This window comes from Acromyrmex echinatior, chromosome 16 (assembly GCF_024713525.1).
Source record: "Acromyrmex echinatior isolate Ae372 chromosome 16, ASM2471352v2, whole genome shotgun sequence".
NCBI lineage: Eukaryota > Metazoa > Arthropoda > Insecta > Hymenoptera > Formicidae > Acromyrmex > Acromyrmex echinatior.
This window is the reverse complement of record NC_141867.1, coordinates 5737724-5758672: the sequence shown is the minus strand read 5'-3', so window position 1 is coordinate 5758672 and position 20949 is coordinate 5737724. Positions and strand designations below refer to the sequence as shown.

General features: G+C 33.7%; 3 protein-coding genes and 1 pseudogene across 12 annotated transcripts in view; 1 reads left to right on the top strand and 3 right to left on the bottom strand.

The window, feature by feature from the left end:
• Nucleotides 1-16286, bottom strand: part of unc80 (unc80, NALCN channel complex subunit) — a 26682-nt gene extending 10396 nt beyond the window's left edge. For 2 of the 10 annotated variants that reach the window (XM_087414374.1, XM_087414373.1), the window contains exons 1-35: nucleotides 15377-16286; nucleotides 15165-15267; nucleotides 15008-15056; nucleotides 13683-13709; nucleotides 13081-13101; nucleotides 12779-12924; nucleotides 12548-12695; nucleotides 12236-12467; nucleotides 11893-11966; nucleotides 11722-11814; nucleotides 11575-11652; nucleotides 11365-11507; nucleotides 11017-11268; nucleotides 10543-10718; nucleotides 10287-10450; nucleotides 9905-10053; nucleotides 8954-8983; nucleotides 7615-7744; nucleotides 7262-7453; nucleotides 7044-7185; nucleotides 6312-6689; nucleotides 5612-6047; nucleotides 4925-5048; nucleotides 4645-4840; nucleotides 4427-4568; nucleotides 4200-4309; nucleotides 3647-3837; nucleotides 3348-3563; nucleotides 3130-3265; nucleotides 2789-3058; nucleotides 2427-2675; nucleotides 1750-2242; nucleotides 878-1514; nucleotides 319-502; nucleotides 73-254 (exon numbers count right to left, since the gene is read on the bottom strand). In XM_087414374.1, the coding sequence (XP_087270500.1) occupies nucleotides 73-254; nucleotides 319-502; nucleotides 878-1514; nucleotides 1750-2242; nucleotides 2427-2675; nucleotides 2789-3058; nucleotides 3130-3265; nucleotides 3348-3563; nucleotides 3647-3837; nucleotides 4200-4309; nucleotides 4427-4568; nucleotides 4645-4840; nucleotides 4925-5048; nucleotides 5612-6047; nucleotides 6312-6689; nucleotides 7044-7185; nucleotides 7262-7453; nucleotides 7615-7744; nucleotides 8954-8983; nucleotides 9905-10053; nucleotides 10287-10450; nucleotides 10543-10718; nucleotides 11017-11268; nucleotides 11365-11507; nucleotides 11575-11652; nucleotides 11722-11814; nucleotides 11893-11966; nucleotides 12236-12467; nucleotides 12548-12695; nucleotides 12779-12924; nucleotides 13081-13101; nucleotides 13683-13709; nucleotides 15008-15056; nucleotides 15165-15250 (6276 nt within the window). In that variant the 5' untranslated portion in view covers nucleotides 15251-15267; nucleotides 15377-16286. The other 8 variants (XM_087414365.1, XM_087414371.1, XM_087414372.1 and 5 more) reach the window with 7 other exon arrangements.
• LOC147907088 (uncharacterized) lies at nucleotides 16134-17467 on the bottom strand. The gene is given in 8 exon segments (XM_087414760.1): nucleotides 16134-16251; nucleotides 16701-16738; nucleotides 16741-16875; nucleotides 16877-16933; nucleotides 16935-17018; nucleotides 17020-17130; nucleotides 17133-17180; nucleotides 17447-17467. Coding segments are annotated over 8 exon segments (612 nt in total).
• Nucleotides 17126-18523, bottom strand: LOC147907087 (uncharacterized; annotated as a pseudogene).
• Nucleotides 18105-20949, top strand: LOC105145913 (hypothetical protein). The gene is made up of 3 exons (XM_011055815.2): nucleotides 18105-18770; nucleotides 19002-19216; nucleotides 19726-20949. Exons 1-3 carry the CDS (start codon nucleotides 18677-18679, stop codon nucleotides 20455-20457), a joined length of 1041 nt encoding a protein of 346 aa, XP_011054117.1. The 5' UTR covers nucleotides 18105-18676; the 3' UTR covers nucleotides 20458-20949.

The window sequence follows — 20949 nt, the reverse complement described above, 5'->3', positions numbered from 1 at the left end:
TATAAAATAAATTAATATTATTAAATAACAAAACATGTAAAATTACAGCTTACACATTTATTTTGTTTGTACTTGATATGCCACTTCGTACACCGCGTTTCCATCATCGGAGACTGCTGGATCATCCAAGAGATTAATAATTTGAACGATCGCTGAACACAGTGATGAAGGAAATAACGAAAGAGCTGATTGACTATGATGAGTTTGAGTATTCCTTGGGACAGTCTCAGCTGCATCTTCATCTCCTACGTTACCTTTATTAAAAAAGGAGAGAAATATTGCAAGCAATGGATATTCAAAAAGAAATGGGTTGTATACCTTCATCACCGTGATCATCCCCTACTGGACTGGGCTCGTAAGCGGCTTGTACAGTAATTGGTATCGTCGTAATAAGAAAATTTTCTCTTTCTTCCCGTTTTTTGTCGTCCTGTGCCTGAAGAGCCCTCGTAATCAGTTCGGTCTGCTGCTTCTTCCTCGTTTTCGTTGCGGTCACTAGAGATCTCTAAATAAAAAGTGGCATAAATAGTCTATTAATTTACCGTATCTAAAGTATCTAAAAGAATTTGATCTGAAAATAATTTTGTTTTACGTCATCAAAATAATTATAACGCTTAAATGTTGATGACAATATTGCGAAAATTTTTAATAGTTCAGCAATCAGTTTGAACGATCTATATAATTCTCTTCATCGTCCAAACAAAATTATTTTCGGATCTATATCTAGTTAAATTTTTAAATACTTCTGTTGTTTCCATTAGAAAATTTCCAATATATTCAATAATTTTTTTATGCTCTAAACAAGAATATTCTATGTAAAAAAAAAATATGCACTCACTACTGCATTAATTCCTCCTTAATACAATATTTATTTACTTACATGATGTTCCTGATTAATCGTGACCTCCTCCATTTTTGTTTTGACCTGAGGCATCCAGGGTGGATCCACTACCGGCAAGGATTCTATTCCGATCTTCGGTGAAGGCAAAGTAAATTCTATTCCTGGCGGAGGTACTTTGAAAGTTAAGTGAGCCGTCTCCTCCATCCGCGGCCACACTTGATATCGTAATTTCCATAGAACTTGAAATCGTAAAATGGCGTTTATGCGCACACTAGTATTATTGTGTTGAAGGCCCTTATGCATCAAATCACTGGCCTGGTTCGGTGCTCGCACGGCCGATACTATAAAAAGTGCCGCTGCTGATGCAGCGACTTCTTGATTGGATTCTAATAAGAGCTCCCAGGCGACAGGCAATACTTCCACGAATAAATCTTCCGTCATCACGACCGCCCCTTTGATTAACGTAGCCAAAGGTGCATGAAAAGCGTCCTTTACTTGAGTTTTTATGTATTTCAAGACCGGTGGTGGCTCTCTATCTTGTTCAATCTTGTCATATTTCGTTGTGGTTCTTCTCAAGGATTCCTTGCCCCTTTCAGAATCTTGCTCTGCGAGATCCTTCGAGGAATCCCTTTGAGTCAATCGACCAGATTGAGAGCCATCCAAATTTTTTTCTATTCTGTAAAAATATTTATTAAATTAATATCAAGTGTAATTTAGAAAAAGATAATTATCTAAATATCTTGATTAGAGATTTTTACAATTAAGTATGTGTATATTGACAAAAGTATTTAGTGAATTAATAATATTCTATTAATTTTACACAGAATATTCATTTAATATTTAATAAGTTAAATATTTATTTAATTAACAAATAATATCCATAGTAACATATTAAACAAAATCTGGGTTACTTGTACTTGCGTCCCACGCTGTCTTTCCTTCGAATAGGTGATACCTGCGTGCTAGTTTGGTCAGATACTTTGCGGCTGCGTTTATCTTTCTTGTCATCCTTCTTATCAGAGTCAATATCGAATAAACCTGTACCGTTTAATATACCAAATTCCTCTCCATAGATTTTTTTCACCGACTTTATCAGTCTACTACTAGCGCGCATTTGTCGGCGATGACAGAAAGGATGGCAGAAATTCTGATGGGAGCAATAAAAATTGAAGGAACTGGCAACCTGCACGAGCACCTTCATCCACGGGAAATTCTTATTAGTCTCGTCGGTTTCGTTGCTATCACTTGGACTCTCCGGCGGCTGGTCGTCGCTGAGAATGCCCGGCGATTCATCGCCACTGACTTCGCCAGCGACACCAGGTTCAGACGTATCGCTTCTATCAGACAGGGAGCTTACTTTCCTCTTACTGTTAGATTGAATCGAATCTGCGCGTTTTACTGTATCTATAGATCGAAAATAATTTTATTAAAACGCATACATAATTATCGATACTAATAAATATGATTAATTTCGTAACGATATTAATCTACAATTTAAGAGAATAATTTATAGAAAAAATTAATCATGTTTACAGGGAATTAATAATATTCACATTAGCTTCAATTTTTATTTTAATATTTTACTTACAGGCCTCGCATTCCGTATCCTTGCCCTCCTTAGTATTGCGACGAAGTTTAAGGCTTCTCTTTTTAAACGAACCAGTTGTAGCAGTACTGCGACGAAGAAGGTACGGTCTATTTTGAGATGCCTGCACCCTCTTTGCTTTCTCCTTCTCGATATTTTGAGTTTCTTCACCTTGAATTGTAACATTTGATTTGCTGCTTCCTTCAGACTCATTATCGGGTTCGTAGAGGACAAAACTGATTTTGCGCTCCGCTATGGAATAAATTTATATTTTTGCCTGTCAAATACTTTGTGGCCGTTTCCGAAACAAGGTGATTTTATTTAAAATTACGCGCTCCATTAATTATATATCGTTCTAGACTAACCGACAACTTCGCGATCGCCAGCTATAGATTGAAGACTCTGCGCGGATGCCTGTGAATGGCCCATGGACGACAAAGCCACGCTCCACCGTCGATTCGCTTCTCGGCTGTACATTCTTTCCCAAGGCGGGGGACGTTCTTTCGTTAACAGTTTACTCGATTTCGGCAAAGTTTGATAAGTCTCTCTGAGAAACGCCGTCACTTCCAGCAGCAAAACGCAAGCGACGAGACGTAACGCGAAGGGACACTGGGATCCATAATTATTTATACTAGCTGAAAGTTAATCTTAATTATTCTATCTGATTGCTGAATCGATGTTCTCATATTTTAAGCACAGGTATTACCGTCATCAAGAAAATCTTCTTCTTCATCTTCCAAAATCAAATCTCTCTGTTTGCTCTCGTCAGATACTATGCTGGTTATCTGCTCCATGTTTTGCTTATCTTCAGCTAAGAACTCTTCCAAACGTGCTCCTATAGCCTGTTTAAATTACAATCTTATATATTTTATTTTATCACAAACTCTTTCAATAAAAAAAGAAATGTCTGTTGTTCAGAAATACCTCTGCCCATTGATAAAATAATTTTCCCGCCGTGCGTTGCAGTATATGAATGCGTCTAAGTGCAGTAGAGGCGTTTCGACTGTTTATCGGCACAGACGGTCGAAACATGGGGAAATTGTGCTTCATCCATGCAGGCCAGTGACCCTTGTTGCACTGATGCACCAAATGCGCGCATTCTAGTATCAAGCAAGCGCGAGATACTACCGGCGCGTATGGCTGTAATGGCATAATTAAGTACATTTAATTTCTATTACATTTTACAAAAATATAAAGTATGAAAATATAAATGTAATCATTACAAGATCTAGAAGCGACGCCATTAGATGAGGATCGGGAACTGAGCCTGGTTGGCAGGTCTCCAGAAGAAAGGAAAATCGTAACATTCCTTCAAATACAGCAAAGCGTGGTACTAATCTTCTCTCTTTCAGTACAACAAACTCGGATTCTCTACAAACCTCGCCGAGCTCTACAGAATTCTTTCGACTGAAATCTAATCGAAAACAGAAGTGCATACTTGGATGATGAATAAATTAATTCGCGATTTTGTAGCATAAAATAATTTACATAATCATATGTGCAAGATGTCCCTTTTTTTTGTCAAAAAATATGTTAAATAAAATTTTTTTAATTTTCAATATATATATCTTTAAAATTGGCAATATTTGACATTTTTATAAACATTTAATAATGATAAAAATATTTCTGATTGTCTTTACTTTATATACAAATAAAACTACCAAATGTCATCTTTTTCTTATTTCTTATATGCGTCTAAAAATGACAACTGATTAGTTTCAACTTCCCAAACAAAAAAATTAATTTCTGTAATATGCAAGCATAAATAACTCTTACAGTTTCCGGGCGTTTCTTCCATGCTTTCTTTCTTTTTATTCTTTCCAAAACCAATTTTATTCAGTTGATCCTCCATCCGACGTTTTGCCTTTTGCAGAGATATACCAACCCTAGGAAAAAATCGCATTTCAATATGTATACGTAATTTCTTATTCTTTACTTCTTGACATAATGGAATAATTTATGTAGGCGTAAGAATGAATTAGTGTTTTAAATAAATTATTTACCCACGACCGCTTCGCGATGCGCTGCGATGATGGCCGTAATGGAAGCTGGGTTGCCTAACAAAGCTACCGTCTGTAGGCGACTCGCTACTTTCATGGCTATCGGTAGAATCGGTTCGACTATACTCCTTCCGGAACCAATTAACTAAAACCGATCGAAACGATTTAATATAATGGCTCACAGTGCTCCGCAAATGATACGTGCAATTCCTGCTGCTCACCGATACCGCCAATTTGAAACCGTGTCGATTTCCGCGGTCCCAAAGAAGGCTCGCCTAGCATACCTAAATTACGTTCGCTCTGCCTGGGTGTCAACACATGATGCTTTTTACGCAGATTACCCAACGGGCTTTGACTAATCTTTACGTTTTCCTCGCTCAATTCCGTCTCGAGAAGACTCTGTAAATTCGATCCCGCCTACCCAGTTAACCCTTTTAATACTATACAGAATGACAGACAACAGTATAATTATTTTGCGATTATTATTATTATAATATTTACAGCGCAAGTGGACGATGTACTTCTTTTCTTAAAGAGGAACTTTCTTGTGCCTCTATCATCAACGGTATAACACGTGTCTCCCCCGATATCTGCATGTTCCTCTAAATCCGATTGATGAATATGTCTGCGAAATTAATATTAAATATGTAAAAGGAATATGTGATAGAATTCTTAAAAAGCATTTATTCACACGCTACTCAAATAATATTTTCTAACAAGATCACTTACAATTAGCTATTATTATTAATCTGAGAATAGTCACTTGGAATGTTTTTACATCTTAGCAGCAAAATGTGAATTGTAAAGTGAAATTGTATTTTTTTACATTTTCTTTCTTTTTTGATAATTACTTTTTACAAATCTTTAAATATACATTTTTAATAAAAATTTGCAATAAAAAGGGTTATGTTAATCAAAATCTTTGTTTTAGAAATATTGTTATAAATATTGTCATAATAAGCTTCTTGCTTATTCCATTAATAATTTGATTTTTACTATTTTTAGAAAATTATGATTAAATTCATATTTATAATGTTCTCTCTCAAATACTAATAAATCGGAAAACAATTAATAATATATAATGTATTATAATAGTGATTTTACTTAAGGTATAAAGATACCTCAATCATTTACATTAAAAAATTAGATGATTATTCCTGATTAGAATGTTCATATTTATCCACATACCTTATGACACGTGTTGTCTGCATATTGCTGTTACATCGTTTATTCGGTCGATCAGCAGAATCCAGGATTCCACTTAGAGCGACCCGTCGGAAAATACCACCATGCGCCTCCTTGACATACGTCATCAAATGTCGCACATCACAATAGAGGCTGATGTTCTCTTGAGCTTTTAGCTGCTTTGTGGAACCGATGAGACGCGTCACCAAGACCTTAAAGACGCAGGACATGATTTGCCCTTCGATACCGCGCGCTCCATAACCACCGGCATTATACGACGTCGCGACGCCGCTTGCTATTGCGACGTTTCCGCCGCTTCCACCCGAAGTACCGACTCCACTTCCGCCGGTTCCGGAACCGATCATGCCGGCACCGAAGTTCGTCGCGTATCCACTTTGAGATGCCACATCGGGCGATTTTCCCGACATTCTCTTCTGATCTAAGAAAATGATAAAGAACATGTCTTCTTTACATTAATAATAAATCAATTTTTCTTTAAGATAAAATGATCTCTAAGTTAGTCTTTAAATTCTTTGGAGCGGAATTTCACACCAAAGAGTAAAAATTGAACTAGTCAGAGAAAGATTGGCTCAATTTTCAATCTTTAAGAATGAAATTTCATTTTTCAAAGTGAGATTTACTCTGAAGTTTTAGAGAATAAGTATAATAAAATTTAATTAAAATTCGCATTTAATTTACTCACTAAGTGGCGATAACAATGAATTCGGATCAACGCAATATCCGACATATGCGTGAAAGAAGTCCAAGATTTCCGTCAACGGTTGCTCTCGTATCATCGTTCGTAAGAATCTCGAGAATTGACGGGAACTTGCACGATGCAATTTTGTCAGGATAGTTTGACCTTGGGAGCGACAAATATCAGCTTGAGGCCCACGTACTCCGTCCAAGCAACCATGTGGACAGCCTAAATGCCTCAATACTCTCATCACACAATTCATGAGGAGATTGTGAGCAGTCGGTTTGCTCTTACTCGAATCGTACCCATGTTCCTGAGGTAATTCTGTTGGCGAATCCTGTTTCTTTCCTGTTTCCGATTTATTGTCGATTCCTGTACCAGATCCTAGAATAGAAATAAAATTAACTTCGAAGTGAATGTAATTATATATAAAAAAAAATAAGTTATTATTATTAATAATTCTTTTATTTTTTATCTTTGATTTGAAACTATAGGAATTCAATTTAATACTGAAATAGTGATTAATTATTTATTTTGAGTATTAAAATTACTTATTTTAATACTGAACCACAGTGTTTTTAATACTCCAAATAAATAATTCATTACTTTTCACTTTTTTGTTAAATTTCTTTAAAGAAAGAATAAGGAAAACAAAAATTATTTAAAAATATAAAATTATTGTTTAAAATACTACTACATTCTAAATAATGTATAATTATTTTAATTAATTTAATTTGCCTGCATTACTGCCGATGGCTTCCTCTCGAAGGCAATGTTTCATCACTCCCATATCCATTAAAAGTTCTATCAAGTTCAGTATAATCTCGCAAACTCGTGGTGTGCAAGAGGTGTTATCTCGCAAAGCAACGAAATGTATCGCCTAGACAATAAAAAGCGTGTGTATTTTATTTATATAGAATTGAGAAAATGCAATATTATATGTATTTTTCATTTACCTTCAAGACAACTTGAAGATCGACATCACCTTCTTTGGTAATGTAACATGAAGAGCCCGGAGCTTCTGGTATTTCGTCGCTCATATAAGTGATATTAGAATCCGTTTGGGACCTCGTGAGACTCGGTTTCCTCTCAGAACACAAACGACCACCTTGAACGCTGATGACGTCCAATTGACTGTCGATAGATCCCTGAAGAGCAAATAAGAGGCTTAAAAAAAATTAACAACAATAACACTATTAATTAAATTGTATATTGTATACAAGTGGGAAAGAAGAAGAAATAAATTTAAAGATATTCTTCTGACTTTATCATGCGATCGTACTTTACAGAAAATCGCAGGTTTCTTTACCTGACGCTTCATGTAATCGGGGGATGGGGTTGGCGTGTGTTCCGTGACGGTGATAATAGGGTTCGGCACGGTGTAAGACTGACTATAAAACTGGCTCTGCTTTCTCTCGATGCGAGTATCGCCGACATACCTATAAAACAATATAGATCAGAAGTTCAATTCGATAATGTTTCAAATATCCTCATGCCAATGTGAGCCCTAGTCAAGCACTACAGTCTCGTCTTTATGATCTACGATCGTGCGCCTGTTATTCACATGCACGATGATTTTTAACAACTTTTCGTATCAACGTTGCCCATACAATCATCTCAATCTTACAAATTGAAAAGCATTACATAATTAAAACAAAAAATATATTTTGATAATTTTGAATACATAAAGAAAAAAAGAAAGTTTTAGTTTAGTTATAGAAATTTAGTTAATAGAAATAGTTATAAAAAAAATTAAACTATAAAATTTGTATTGAATAAATATTAAAGTTAATTTAATTTCTAAAAGATGGATTAAAATTACCTGTTTCTATTTTTTGTAATATTTAAGAAAAATTTTAAAATATTAAAATATCATATATTTTTTTAATTGTTATATTAAATAATTTATTTAAAATGAAACAAATGAGACAAGATTTGTTTATTAAGAAACTAAAAATATATATCCTTGTAACAATTTTTAATTAAAAAATTAAAGGGCAACGTTACTTAACTTCTGATATATCTCATGCATAAATATGTAAAATACTAGGATGTTTCTACAATGTTATCATCAGATTTATATCTATTAGGATTATGCTGGAATACAAAATAACATATTATAAAAGTAAATAAGGTGAAATTTATTAATTTTAATAATGGATTTCAATTAGTGCATAATAACTTTTATTGTGATGTAATATAAATTTTATATACGAGTATATATATATATATATTTGAATGTTATAAAGTAATATAATTAAAATAAAAGTATCATAAGTCATTAATTTTAAGAATTAAAAAAATTATTATCTCACATATGAATGTTAAAAAGATAGAATGAGAGAGAATAAGAAAGAACAATTTTATGTATAGAATTAATAAAATATAAATTATCATCAAAAAATCAAAATTATCACATACAAAAATAATTACTAAAAAATTACTTAGATAAAATTTGCCAGTGATATACGGAGCGGGTTTAATCATGTGCCTCATATGCCTTCGTGGATTCTTGCCGATGACCCGATACTGATTTTCAATTATTAAGGGATAAAAGTGCGCCCTACCGAAAGCAGAAAGCTCGTAAAAAAAGCGTGTGAACCGAAGCTGCAGTACGGACGTTCCTCCGAATGACGTTGATGACTTACCCTCCCGCGGTCAGCTCGTTAATCAAGCAGCTGAGCACGAGTTCGGGGTGAAAGGGCGAACGAGAGAGAGAAAAGAGACACACACAGAGAAAGACCATTACGCACAAGTATTACGATAGGCTTATCGTTATTTAAGCGTTGAATTAATTGTCGGAGAATATGAGCTCTATATTCTTGAATCATACATCAGACTAATTACATCTAGCTTCCAATACGTAGGATAAATCATTTTAATCAAGATACATCGTTACTATTTTTAATGAAAAAATGTATATTATACTTTAATTCTAAAAAATTTATACTATAAATCGGGAGAATTATAATTGAATTTAAATATAGTATTATCCGCCCGATTTATGATCAAAAACATCTTTCAAGATCGTCAATGTTGGATAAAATTTTTTTAAATTTTATATTCAATTTTATGTTTTTAATAATATGATTGCTAAAATAAATTAAAATTAAAAATTTATTCGATTATAAAAATAGCAACAAAAATTTTTAGAATATTATGTTTATACATAAGTATATATGTTGTTTATTATCCAACATTGGATTCTTTTCTATACCCGTAAAAAATTCTTGCTCTAAACGTTTATTTCTTATTGCATACAGTCTAAGCACAACTACGTCCTTCTTGACTATTATTATTATTATTACATAATTAAGATATAAGTATAATATTGTAACTTCTTAAATTAGTGTATAAAAATATGTTTACTCGTAAAAATATTCATTATATAATCGCTTTTTTACTGAGAACTGAAAACGCGAAATTCTACAAAATTGTATGATTTGTAGTAAATTAAATACAAAAATTATGTAAGATAGAACAGCGATAAAACGCGCGTATTTACGTGTGAATGAAAAAGATTGAAAATTAAAGAGAGAAAAATCACGTATTGAAGCTCTCTACTGTTTTCTTTTTCGAGTAAAGCTAGCAGCGCCTACCTTAAACTTGGCATACTCTTTCCTTTAATTAGATTTGTAGGATGCTTCATGTAATCGATGTCTTTTGCTTCAAAAATCTTTGAACTAGCCGAAGTTGGTCTAGTCGCAGTCAAATGATCTTCTCCAGTATCAAGACTTGTATGACGTTCCTAAGAGTCAGTGTTAAAGTAAATATTAGAATAGAATATTTTAATAACAGAGAGATTTTTTAACTTCTAGGATTTAAAAAGACAGTTAAAAAATATTACAAAATCTAATAAATTTACGGATGGATTTGATTATATTTTATATAAAAATTTTTATAGATATTTTAGCAAAATCGTTTTCTTCGTATTCTTATCTTATAATTATTATCAAGCAATTAAAACGTTCAATCATTTACCTGCTCGAACAACATCTTGGGTTCTTCTTGACCAATTTTTTCAAGTGCCTTTTCTGATTTCGAAAGAAGTTTTGTTTCTACAAAGGCCTTGAGATCTGCCATTTTCATGCGTTTTTTCGTCTTTTCGCTGGCGCGTCTGGTATGTCTCGATTCGCCTTCGTGTGCTTCGTATATAATTCTGAAAATGTGACCAAGTCTATACAGAAGAAAAAAAGGCTCTTGTCTTGACATAGCAAAAATTATCACGAATATGTACCCGTTGTTAAAGAAGCATCTCGTGTGTCGGGCACCTCTATGAAATCCTTCATTACATCCTTCTTTTTACTCTCGGGACTCTGATAAATTGAGACTTCGATTTTTGGAATAGGCAAGGAGTTGCTCCGGCGACGTGGCATTTGCTGCACTGAGGTTTCTTCGTTAATTCTTCGTAGCCTACAATACACATCAAGAACTATATATTTGTTCAAAAATAATTGTATTTTAATATAATTGCATTTTTTTAGATTTTTATTTTTAGATATATTGGAATTATTTTAATATAGCAGTATCTAAAAAGAGAGACATAAACGTAGGAGACTGTTATTTTATTGTCTTCATCTATACTTTTATATTTGTTAAAATCATACTTATATTTATATATATTAATATTTTGTGTATCGAAACAATCAGTATATTATATGTTAATTTTTGACAAAGTAACGTTGATTTTAATTCGTACGAAATAACTAACCGATAATAGAAAAATTGAAGAGCCCAGTGAACACCCTCCTCCTGCCATTGAGGCACGAACAGACATCTCAAAGTAGCTACATCTAAAAAGGTTGCCGCACGAACGTCTGAATCCACGATTGTAGAGCCTGTGGTATGCTCAGTTGCATCAGCAGATTGACGTTGTACTGAGAAACTTCCACGCGTTTTCGAAGTCTCCTGCGTTTCTTTCTCTGTTTTCAAAATTTTCTCCTCTTTCTCCTTGTCCATTCCTCTAATTAGGAAGACGTTTAGAGACAAAAGTGTATTTTTAATAATTAAATTCAGTTTAATAATTAAATGAATATTATAGTTATGAAACTTAACTGACCCGGTTTTCGTAGCTTTTTTATGGTATTGTTTGCACGTGTCCAATCCAGAAATTGCTGCGACCTGTTCTATCGTGAACTGTTCTATTGTAGATCTCGAGGAAGTTGTCCTGCCCATCGCGACGTGAAAGATACTAGCTTCGCCCTGTGGTAGCCACAAAAATATTATTTGCTCTGCGCTTAATCTCGAAATATTACCTCGTGTAACTCACTGCGAATATGGTGGAAACTTCTTTTACCCCATCGAGCATTCTCTCCGATTCACTCAAAGATGGTAATCTGAATATTACCTAGCAAATAAAATATATATCATTTGTTGAATAATTTTCGATTAATATTCATCGCAATAATAAATTTACCACGTGCTCGTCTTCTGCACCAGAACTTTCTTCAGGAATCGTTTCCGGGAAAACCGTGTCTTTTGGTGAAGACAGCCAAGTACCCTGTTGCTGCTGTTATTTTTATAAAATTATTTTTCGTTTACAATTACAAATTTGGTTAACATTTATCTTATTGGATTGTAAACTTACATCTTCGTCAACTGATTTCGAAGGTGGCGGAGCGCTTTGTTCTGAAGTCGATTGACTAGGTGGACTTTCGACATCTAAATATTAAATTAAAGAGAAAAGTAATAAAATAAATTAAAAGTAAAGTAAAAATTAAATATAATATTTAATAAACAACGTTATTAAATATTAATAAATATCTTAGATCTGTTTTTAGTTAAACATTTATTTTGCATATTTTATCTTTCCTTCTTTTCTCTTCATGTTGGAGAAAAAAAAGGGAAAATATAAATCGTGCAAGAAGTCCAGTTAAAAAGAATACTACGAATATGTAGAATTTTGTTTAATTAATCAAAATACGACTCACTCCCTCCAACAAAAACATCATCCGACAACATATGATGCTTGACGGATTTGAAGGATTGGCTCCAATAAATACGCGGTTTAGCACGACAATGTGCTGTAAAACAAGCTGTATCTGGATGACGGCATTCGTACATGGCGGACCATATTTTTAGGCCGTTTTCTAATCGTAAATTCGTCTTGAAGTCAATATCCTTTAGATGATTGCACAGAGGTGCAAATAAATAGATGAAAAGCTAGAAAGAAGGGATGTATCATTTTCGCAATCTAAGTTTAATTATAAATCACGTATAAAAGCAAGATTTCAGTAACTTACAGTCATAGTAGGTATCGGAAACAAGTAGAAAAAAGGATTTGACAGATCAGCCTCATTCTCCGCGCATTCTTCAGCTGAATCCAAAAGTATCCAGTGAAGAATGTAAAGAAGAGTCGTTTCCATCGTGCCGAGAGTCTGAAAGTCTTTTCTAAAAGATTAACGGCGAACAAATTGTTGCGTGAAAAATCAAGGAAGTAGTTTGAAGATTGTATGCTACTAAGTGTGGCTCACCTATTATGCATGAGACTAGCCGTAGCATGGAGAACATAAGGAAGAGCGGCTTGAATCAAACGCCAACGTGGCACGTTTCTCAATATCTCGCTCAACGAGGGTGTCAAATCATTATGAAGATCCTGCACTAGAACCCTTTCAAGACACTATAAAAGAAAAAAATACTTCAAGAAAACTTTAGCATTCTTTAAACTCATCGATTAGTTACGTGTTTGACATGTAAAATCAAGATTTTTTAAACAATTATAATTAATAACTGATTATTACATTTTTCATAATTTTTAGGAAAGACATATACTGACCGTGCACGCTTCCTTCATTTCCTATGCGAGCATTTTGGGAATAAATAAACCATATTAATCAAAAAATGACGAAACTAATATGAAATAATTTAATATATTATTAACAGAATGAATAAATTAAAACAGTAATTTTTTTGTAACAAGCGTCACTAAGTATAATATATTATTGTACTTAGTAAATAATAAATATGTAATTATGTTATACAAATTATTTAATTATAATATAGATACTGAGACATATTTAGAACAATAGACATATTTAGAACAATGTATGTGTACTAACTTTTAATATAACGAATTAATATAACGTAAATATTATTATGAATTTTTCTAAAAATTATTAATTTTGGGAGCATCAATCTGAATTAAAATCAAATAGTGATATACTTTAACGTTAAACATACAATTAAATTTAATTTCATTGTATTGTAATTTCATTTTAGGTTGGTGCTGAAGAAATAATGTAGTACATTTATACTTTTTTGTCTGATTATAAGAGGAGGACAAACATATGAAAAATGCGAAAATCACAGAATATAATACATTAAACACAGAAAGCAGTTTTGTGCAAGCTCACAAGCAGATTTTAAACGCCAACTTACATGATGACCTGGCGCGCGTTGACAGAACTGCAGATAACGTTTGGAGGCGGCCGCGTGGAGAGGATATTTTGTTAGTGCGAGTAAAGCAAGTATTGCATAACAACTGACAGATAAAAACAATCAACTATTTTATGTGAGAGCCACATAAAATCCGTAAAACATGTAGGAACCAATATATTGTTCTTAAAATTTAACACAAATTAACTCTGCTGGTCTGTTCGGATTCAATTGACTCAAAATGCAATTTATTTTTTTAATGTTTTATTTAAAAACATATTTCTCTAATAGTTGACGATTTATTCTGTTAATAATGAGATATGTTTTCGTCAAAACTTTTATTCTTTATCTTTTAGAGTTTTTTAATCATATTGATTCAAACAATATAGTCGTAGTAAATTTGAATAGACCAACAGAGTTAAAGATACGGGATAGTTAGGAAAAGAATATGTCCATCAAGTATATACAAGAAATTATGCACTTCTTTAATTTAAAAAGAAGGAATTAATGCAATTTATAATGTACATTATAAACCCTGAAATCTTCCATGGATTTATCATCTGTAAATAGCTTCGTAAACGTATGTACATGATGAAGAGCAAAATATATAAAACAATGAATTATATTTTACGTTTTTGAAAGAATGATAAGCGTTATAATGTGCTACGTACACTAAGAAAAATATTTAAAATTTCAATAAATATTTATTTGAATAGTGTCAATTAAATATTTACTTACAATAAATAAATGTTTATTTAATAAAAAAAATGGTAGTTAAATTAAATTAATGATTTTCGTACTAAATAAATATATTTTTATGTTAAGTAAATATTAGTTGGCACTATTTAAACAAACAATTTATTAAAGTTTAGTATTTATCTTTTTTCAGTATAATAATTTTTATAAAACATTGTCATCCAAAATATATTGAAAATACGAAATAGAAATTCACGTTGGTAGACATATGAAGCAGGTTTTGAACAAGAAGCATACAATTATTTTGGCAGAGACGATTAAGAAAAGCAGAAACCGGAAGAAATGGAAGTTCTTTCGTATGATAGGATAAAAGCGGCTTTATATTCACAAAAATATCCGCCCAACCGATGTCTTAGAATCGATAATATTGGAAACATATTGGTGATTATATTAACATCGAGAAGAAACGATCGCGAATAGCATTTGTTTAACTAATCATTTTGACTTTGTTAGTCGCAGTATTGAATTTTCACGATTTATAATTATGATTTAAATCTCTTTAATAATAGAACAATTTTCATCGCTTTCTCTTACAGTCTAAGAAATATTTAAAATATTGCGTCAATTGTTACCATGCAAGATGCTTCGTGAACTTTTCCTAGCTTAGCTCGAATAAATGGCCTGAAAAATAATAAAATAGATTAGACGCTTAATTTAAAATAAATATGAATATATAATATGCACGTCATTATTTTCTTGGAAAAATAATAAAAAATTTAGTCAGCTGACCTTATAAGACGCCAAAGGAACATTTGAACCGGGATAGGCAAAGGATATTCCTGCGTTCCCCCATCTACGGATCGCCGTTTATCCATGATTGCTTCAAATATTACTAAAATATTTTAATATTACGTATGAAGAGTAATTTAATTAATCGAGCGCGAGCGTGGTAATAATTAGAATACAATTGTTGGTGCTGCCATCGCTACCACGTGTCTTACCCCGCAGAACAGATCCTTCCAACTTAAATCGCTTATACGCCTACGTCTTGCACACACCCTTTGTAGAGTCAACAACACTCCATTAGCCAGAGTGGATCAATCCCCTCGATTGGGGAACGTCGGAGTTGTACTCACGCAAAAATCAAGAGTCAAAATAAAAACAATCTCGTCTTCCTATACAAAATTCACATGCTCTTCTCTCTCTTAGGAATAAAATTCATTTCACGCCACTAAAAGTGCCGATTATCGCGCAATATTATCGTCGCGTGTTGGACGCAGCCGCCGGAAAACGCCGATGCCGGGCATGACGTTGTTGAAGGGTAGCGCTGCACCGAGAAGAGAGAGTATCACGTGCCACTCGGCCTAGTAACACACTTCCATCATTCTCTGTGGATGCCCTGCGCGACGCGGGTATGCACCCCGGCACCGGGATAGCGTGTAACTGAAGGGACGTGGTCTACGCTCCCACACGTCCTCGCGGAAAGGATAGTGAATGCGCGTGCGACTCTCAGAAAATCCAATGCGCCGGTCGTTTCATCGATCAGCCCAGGAATCTGCTGCTGGACCACCCCTACGGGAGGCAAACCACCCCTCGCAGCGCGCCACGTTGTACCGCGCCGCGCCACGTTCCCATCAACCTATTTACCCACCTAGTCCATCTAGCCATTTACTCGAGCAGCACCTGATATAACGATGGGCGAGGCCATCTTCCTTGCGTGGAGCAATGACTGGCGAAGAACGCGCAATTTTTCATAATTTACCCTCCATTTGAGGGTGTACCGTTAAATGATGATAAATCGATCAGGGGTATACCAATTGATAATTTATTTTTCACACTAAGGCAATGTAGCTTTTGCATAAAGGTTGCATTAAAGCTAAGGGAGGAATAAAGTATACTTAATATACGATAGTAAAGAAATAAAGAAGATGTAAAAAATAATAGATATTTAAATGAGATCGACATAAAATTAATATATTCTCAGGTATCATATATTAAGACTGAATAATAAGTTTACTTTAAAATTATCTCCTATTGCCCATCGTTGTTTTACCTCGTTGCGTACATTTTCATTAAAAAAAAATGATCTTGTATTTGAAAATATTGTTGAAGAATTAAAAAATTTAAGTAAATACAAATCTGAAAATTTTGTTGGATCAAAATAATTATATAGAACATAATGAAAAATGCTGTAAAAAGTTTTAATATTTTAATAAATAATTTAAGTGTTCTACATAATTACTTTGATAGTCCGACAAAATTATTTTCAAAAATCTGTATCTGATTAAATTTTTTAATATTTCAGCAAAATTATTCTTTTCGTGCATTATTCTCATGTTAAGACGCTCTTCAGTGAGTCTTTTGTGTTGAGAAAATTCTCGACATGCTTTAACGTCATATCCAACTCGAATATAATTTCTTGTGCATACGTTATTAATTCGCTTATTTTCAGAGCCTCTTCAACGTTTATGGAACTGATTTCTATGCAAATTTTTATATATGTTATCATCTATATCGCCGCTTATTCTTTTTGCTTTTTCACTAATGATTTTTCTAATGGTAAACGTCGCACCACCATTCTCTTTTTCAAATATGAAGAATTTCAATAAACTCTTCTCAATTTTCTCAATTCATGTCTTTTTTTGCTGTTTTTCAGGATTTTATAATAAATTGGCAAAATCTCTCCCATTATATTTTTATCATTTTTTTTTACTAATGCTTTCTTGTAAATAATTTGTCGTAATTTTTTGTAAAAATATGTGCAGACTTGTCAGAAGAAACAGGAGTAGTATTCTTGTGAAAAATCTTGATAAAATCTTGTTATAATTGTTTAGATTAAATGAGAAATCTTCCTTCGTATTTTTGATATTTCGAACTAGGACATTCAAGTCATGTGTTCGCCTCTATCGATTTTTTTTGCATTACCGGAATGTCTAACTTTCGCAATTTGAGCTCTGAGATATGTCAAACGATATCTAGAAAAGGTCTTAACAAAACTAATTTTTGATCTCGAAAAATATCTTGATCTATATTATTTATCTCATTTCTATCCAGAGATTTTCTATTCAAACAGATGACGAACTAAAGATCATAGCATTATTTTATCATCTTTACTCCAAGATAGTGCAATCCTCAAGAGAATTTATTTCCATATAATTAGACTACATCTATTTCCAGGGAAGCTAGCACATTCTCTCTATTATTATCTATTCCCAGTAGTGTGGATAACAATTTTCATCTAAAGCTATTTTGAGTAAATGTCCCGATTCGTCGAACAAACAAAATCCTACGTCACATTATGGATAATCTCGTTTGTCAGACAAGACGGAACCGTTCGTTTCTCGTGTAATCTACGCAAATATAATGTCTTTCTTGTAATTTCGAGAGAAGTTTATTTTTTTTCTTGTCTAACTCTATAAATTGATCACGCGTCAAATATTTCACAATATCGACAACCGGATGAATCGTTGTGCTTTTCGAGCAATCGTAAAACTTGAAGCTGGGTTTTATGCGATATTAAAACGTCGATATCTTGCCAACAAATCATCGATTTGCGATTTAGATTCACATGAGATCTTTCTCACGATTTCTTCCTTGTCAATACTACTAAGCTTTCATTGCATTTGAAGAGTCATGCTTACTACGATTATTTTGTGCAGCACCATTGCATTCATACATTTTCTCTGTTTTAAAAATTTGCGAATTTTTTAATAGCTTTATTATAACAAATAAATTTTATTTTTAATCGTGGTATTAGTATTGGTCGTCATAACTATTATTAGCGAAATTATTATTAGCTTCGTTTGAATTTTCTATTCTATCTTTTTATTATGAAAGCGCGCTGTTTAATCGGAAATAATTTCATTTCGCTCAATTTGTCAAACTTCACTTCATATATTTAATTGTGCACTTTATAAAGTCATTAATTCTTGATTGCACGTTATTTATCAAATCTAGGGAATTTATTATTTAGAAAATCTCTGACTGTTCATTATTCTGATCCTTATTAATATAATATTTCGTTCTGCAATTACAATCTCGCGATCATATCTGGTTTAAAATCCAAAATATCGAATAAAATTTTGTTTTTATTATTAGGACAAATTTTTAATTTTTCTTCTATAAAAATATCAAATATAAGACATCATCTTTTATACAATAAACAATCCGCACAGCGGGGATTAAAAATCACTAAATAATCGTGTGTGCACGATATCGAGTCTACGCTCGCAGAAATATAACAAATGACTGTTTAGCGTCCCATCAGAACCGGCGCGTAGAAGAGATTGCCTTTTGTAAGAATGCCTCAAATGATGGCAGAGGCGTTCGCGAGAGGATTGCTAGACAAGATAATGGTAGAAGTTCTGGACGTTATAGATCGCGATGCAGAGGATGGTAAGGTGCAAACTCGTCTGTATATCTCGTGAATGTAACGGCGGGTTGAATAGAGACGTTGTACGCGCACGACATTATTAATTGATAAATGTCGTTTCATGATGCTGTAACGTTCGTTTCATGGTTTTCAATTGCAATCGACATACATTTCGCGAAGATGACTGCGCGCAGACGCGTATAATTATCTCTGTTAGACGCAAATAACATATATACGTTAAATACTGTTATTAGGAAAATCCTGGGAGCAGCACGTCACTGAGGAAACAGGCGATGCTCAACTGGAACATGTACACGGTAGACCGCAAGCAAACGAACATACACACATACATTATAGCAAGGCCGAGGAAATAGAATTGATTGCAAAGATAGTTCGTGATTTGCGTGACATACGGATCGGAGATTCGCGTTATGTTCTTCCTCCTTCATTGTTAACATTGGAGAAACAGGTAATTGGATACAACTTTCCAAGATATAATTCTATTATAATCAATTGTTGAGATTATAATTATTGTACATAAAGAAAGAGAAGGGAAAGTAGGGAATAATAAAAATACAAAAGACTTCAAATTATGAGAAAATTTTTAATAATAACATAATATCAAATTGTTTTATATAAGTATACTATTTTTTTTTCGATGTAAATATATTTAAAGAAATGTACTCTTTTAATTGACTTTCATTAAAAAAATTAAATTAACGGTCATAAAAATTAATTATAATAAAAAAAATTAAATTTAACGTTCAATGTCGGACTTTCGCATGTTTATTTCACAGACGGTTCTAGTTGAATCGCATGGCTGTAATTACAGGATATTCACATACGAGAGGTCTTGCGCTTGCAGTTCTCTAGTCGCACCTGTGTCACATTAATTCCATGCACGACTATTATTTCTTGCTTGTGTGTTAGAATGAGAAGATCTACTCACGAGACACACGCTTGTCTTTGCTTGAACAGGTGAAATACGCCACGTGCAACGTCGACGATGCACCGCTTATAAATAATCCAGCAACCGACATAGCCGAAACTCAACGCACGACCCGAGGTCAAGGCGACACGCACCAGATTAATGCGACAATTCTCGAATCAGTGATTGAATCGACGGAACCGGTGAAGTTGATTCGAAAGAAGAAGGAAGGAGAAGCGACTAACGAGGCGACCAACGTGTCAGTTGATTTATTACAACAATTGATTGAAGATTTAGAGAACAAAACAGTCTCGACTTCCTCTAAGGACGATGCTCCTTTAGACTCGGTCAGTAAGGAATGCATTTCCGTTTGGGAGGAGAAAGAAGAACAATTTATTAGGACTATCGAAGGCAATGTTAACACCAGACATGAGACTACAACGGGGACTCTTCAAGGTAGCGAATCAAACAGTCGCTTCCACATTATCAAATTGAAGCACGATGAAGAACTGAGGTCTTACTCAAGTCAACATGTGGCGTCCACCTCGAGGGAAGCCGACCTCGAACAAGTTCAGATCGAGAAACGTGGATCAAATTCGTTATCATCGTTGAAACCATCGTGCGATGATGACAAGAAGACCATAGATCAGATACTACCCATCGATGACGCAGAGAAGAGAAAAACGTTCAATGAAGCGATAACGAAAAAGAAGAAGAAGAAAGGCTTTGGCAGCCGACTGAGGAAACTCTTCCGTGCCACCTTCGGCCATCAGAAGAATTGATGCTGGATTCCGGAAGGAAAATGCTACCTCACGATCTACGTCAAATGACGCCGATTCTCTTCGTTTGCTCGTACAGCTTTTTAGTCTTGTATTTTTTAGAGGGAAACACGCCCACGAATACATAGCGAGTAAAAATAACCGGTAGCGTAATCACTGGCCGTGGGTCTTCAGCATCCAACATGACTTCGGTGCAACGCGTGAATCAGACTCTATACATTTCTAGATGGTAATAGCAAACATTGTACACAAACTCGCAAAATTCTGTAAAATATATAATGTTTGATGATCTCATAATGCGTGTCACATTCTTTAGTTTAAACACTTTAAGTGATTCAGTTTAGAAATTGATATATGTAGAGACTACTAGTGATATCGAAGTTTGCAGAATATATTTTTGCTTGATGCGTCCATCGCGCGGACACTGCAGATCTGGCAATCTGACATAGGAATGTCATCGTCGTCGACGTCGAAGTCTCATTTATCGCAATAAGA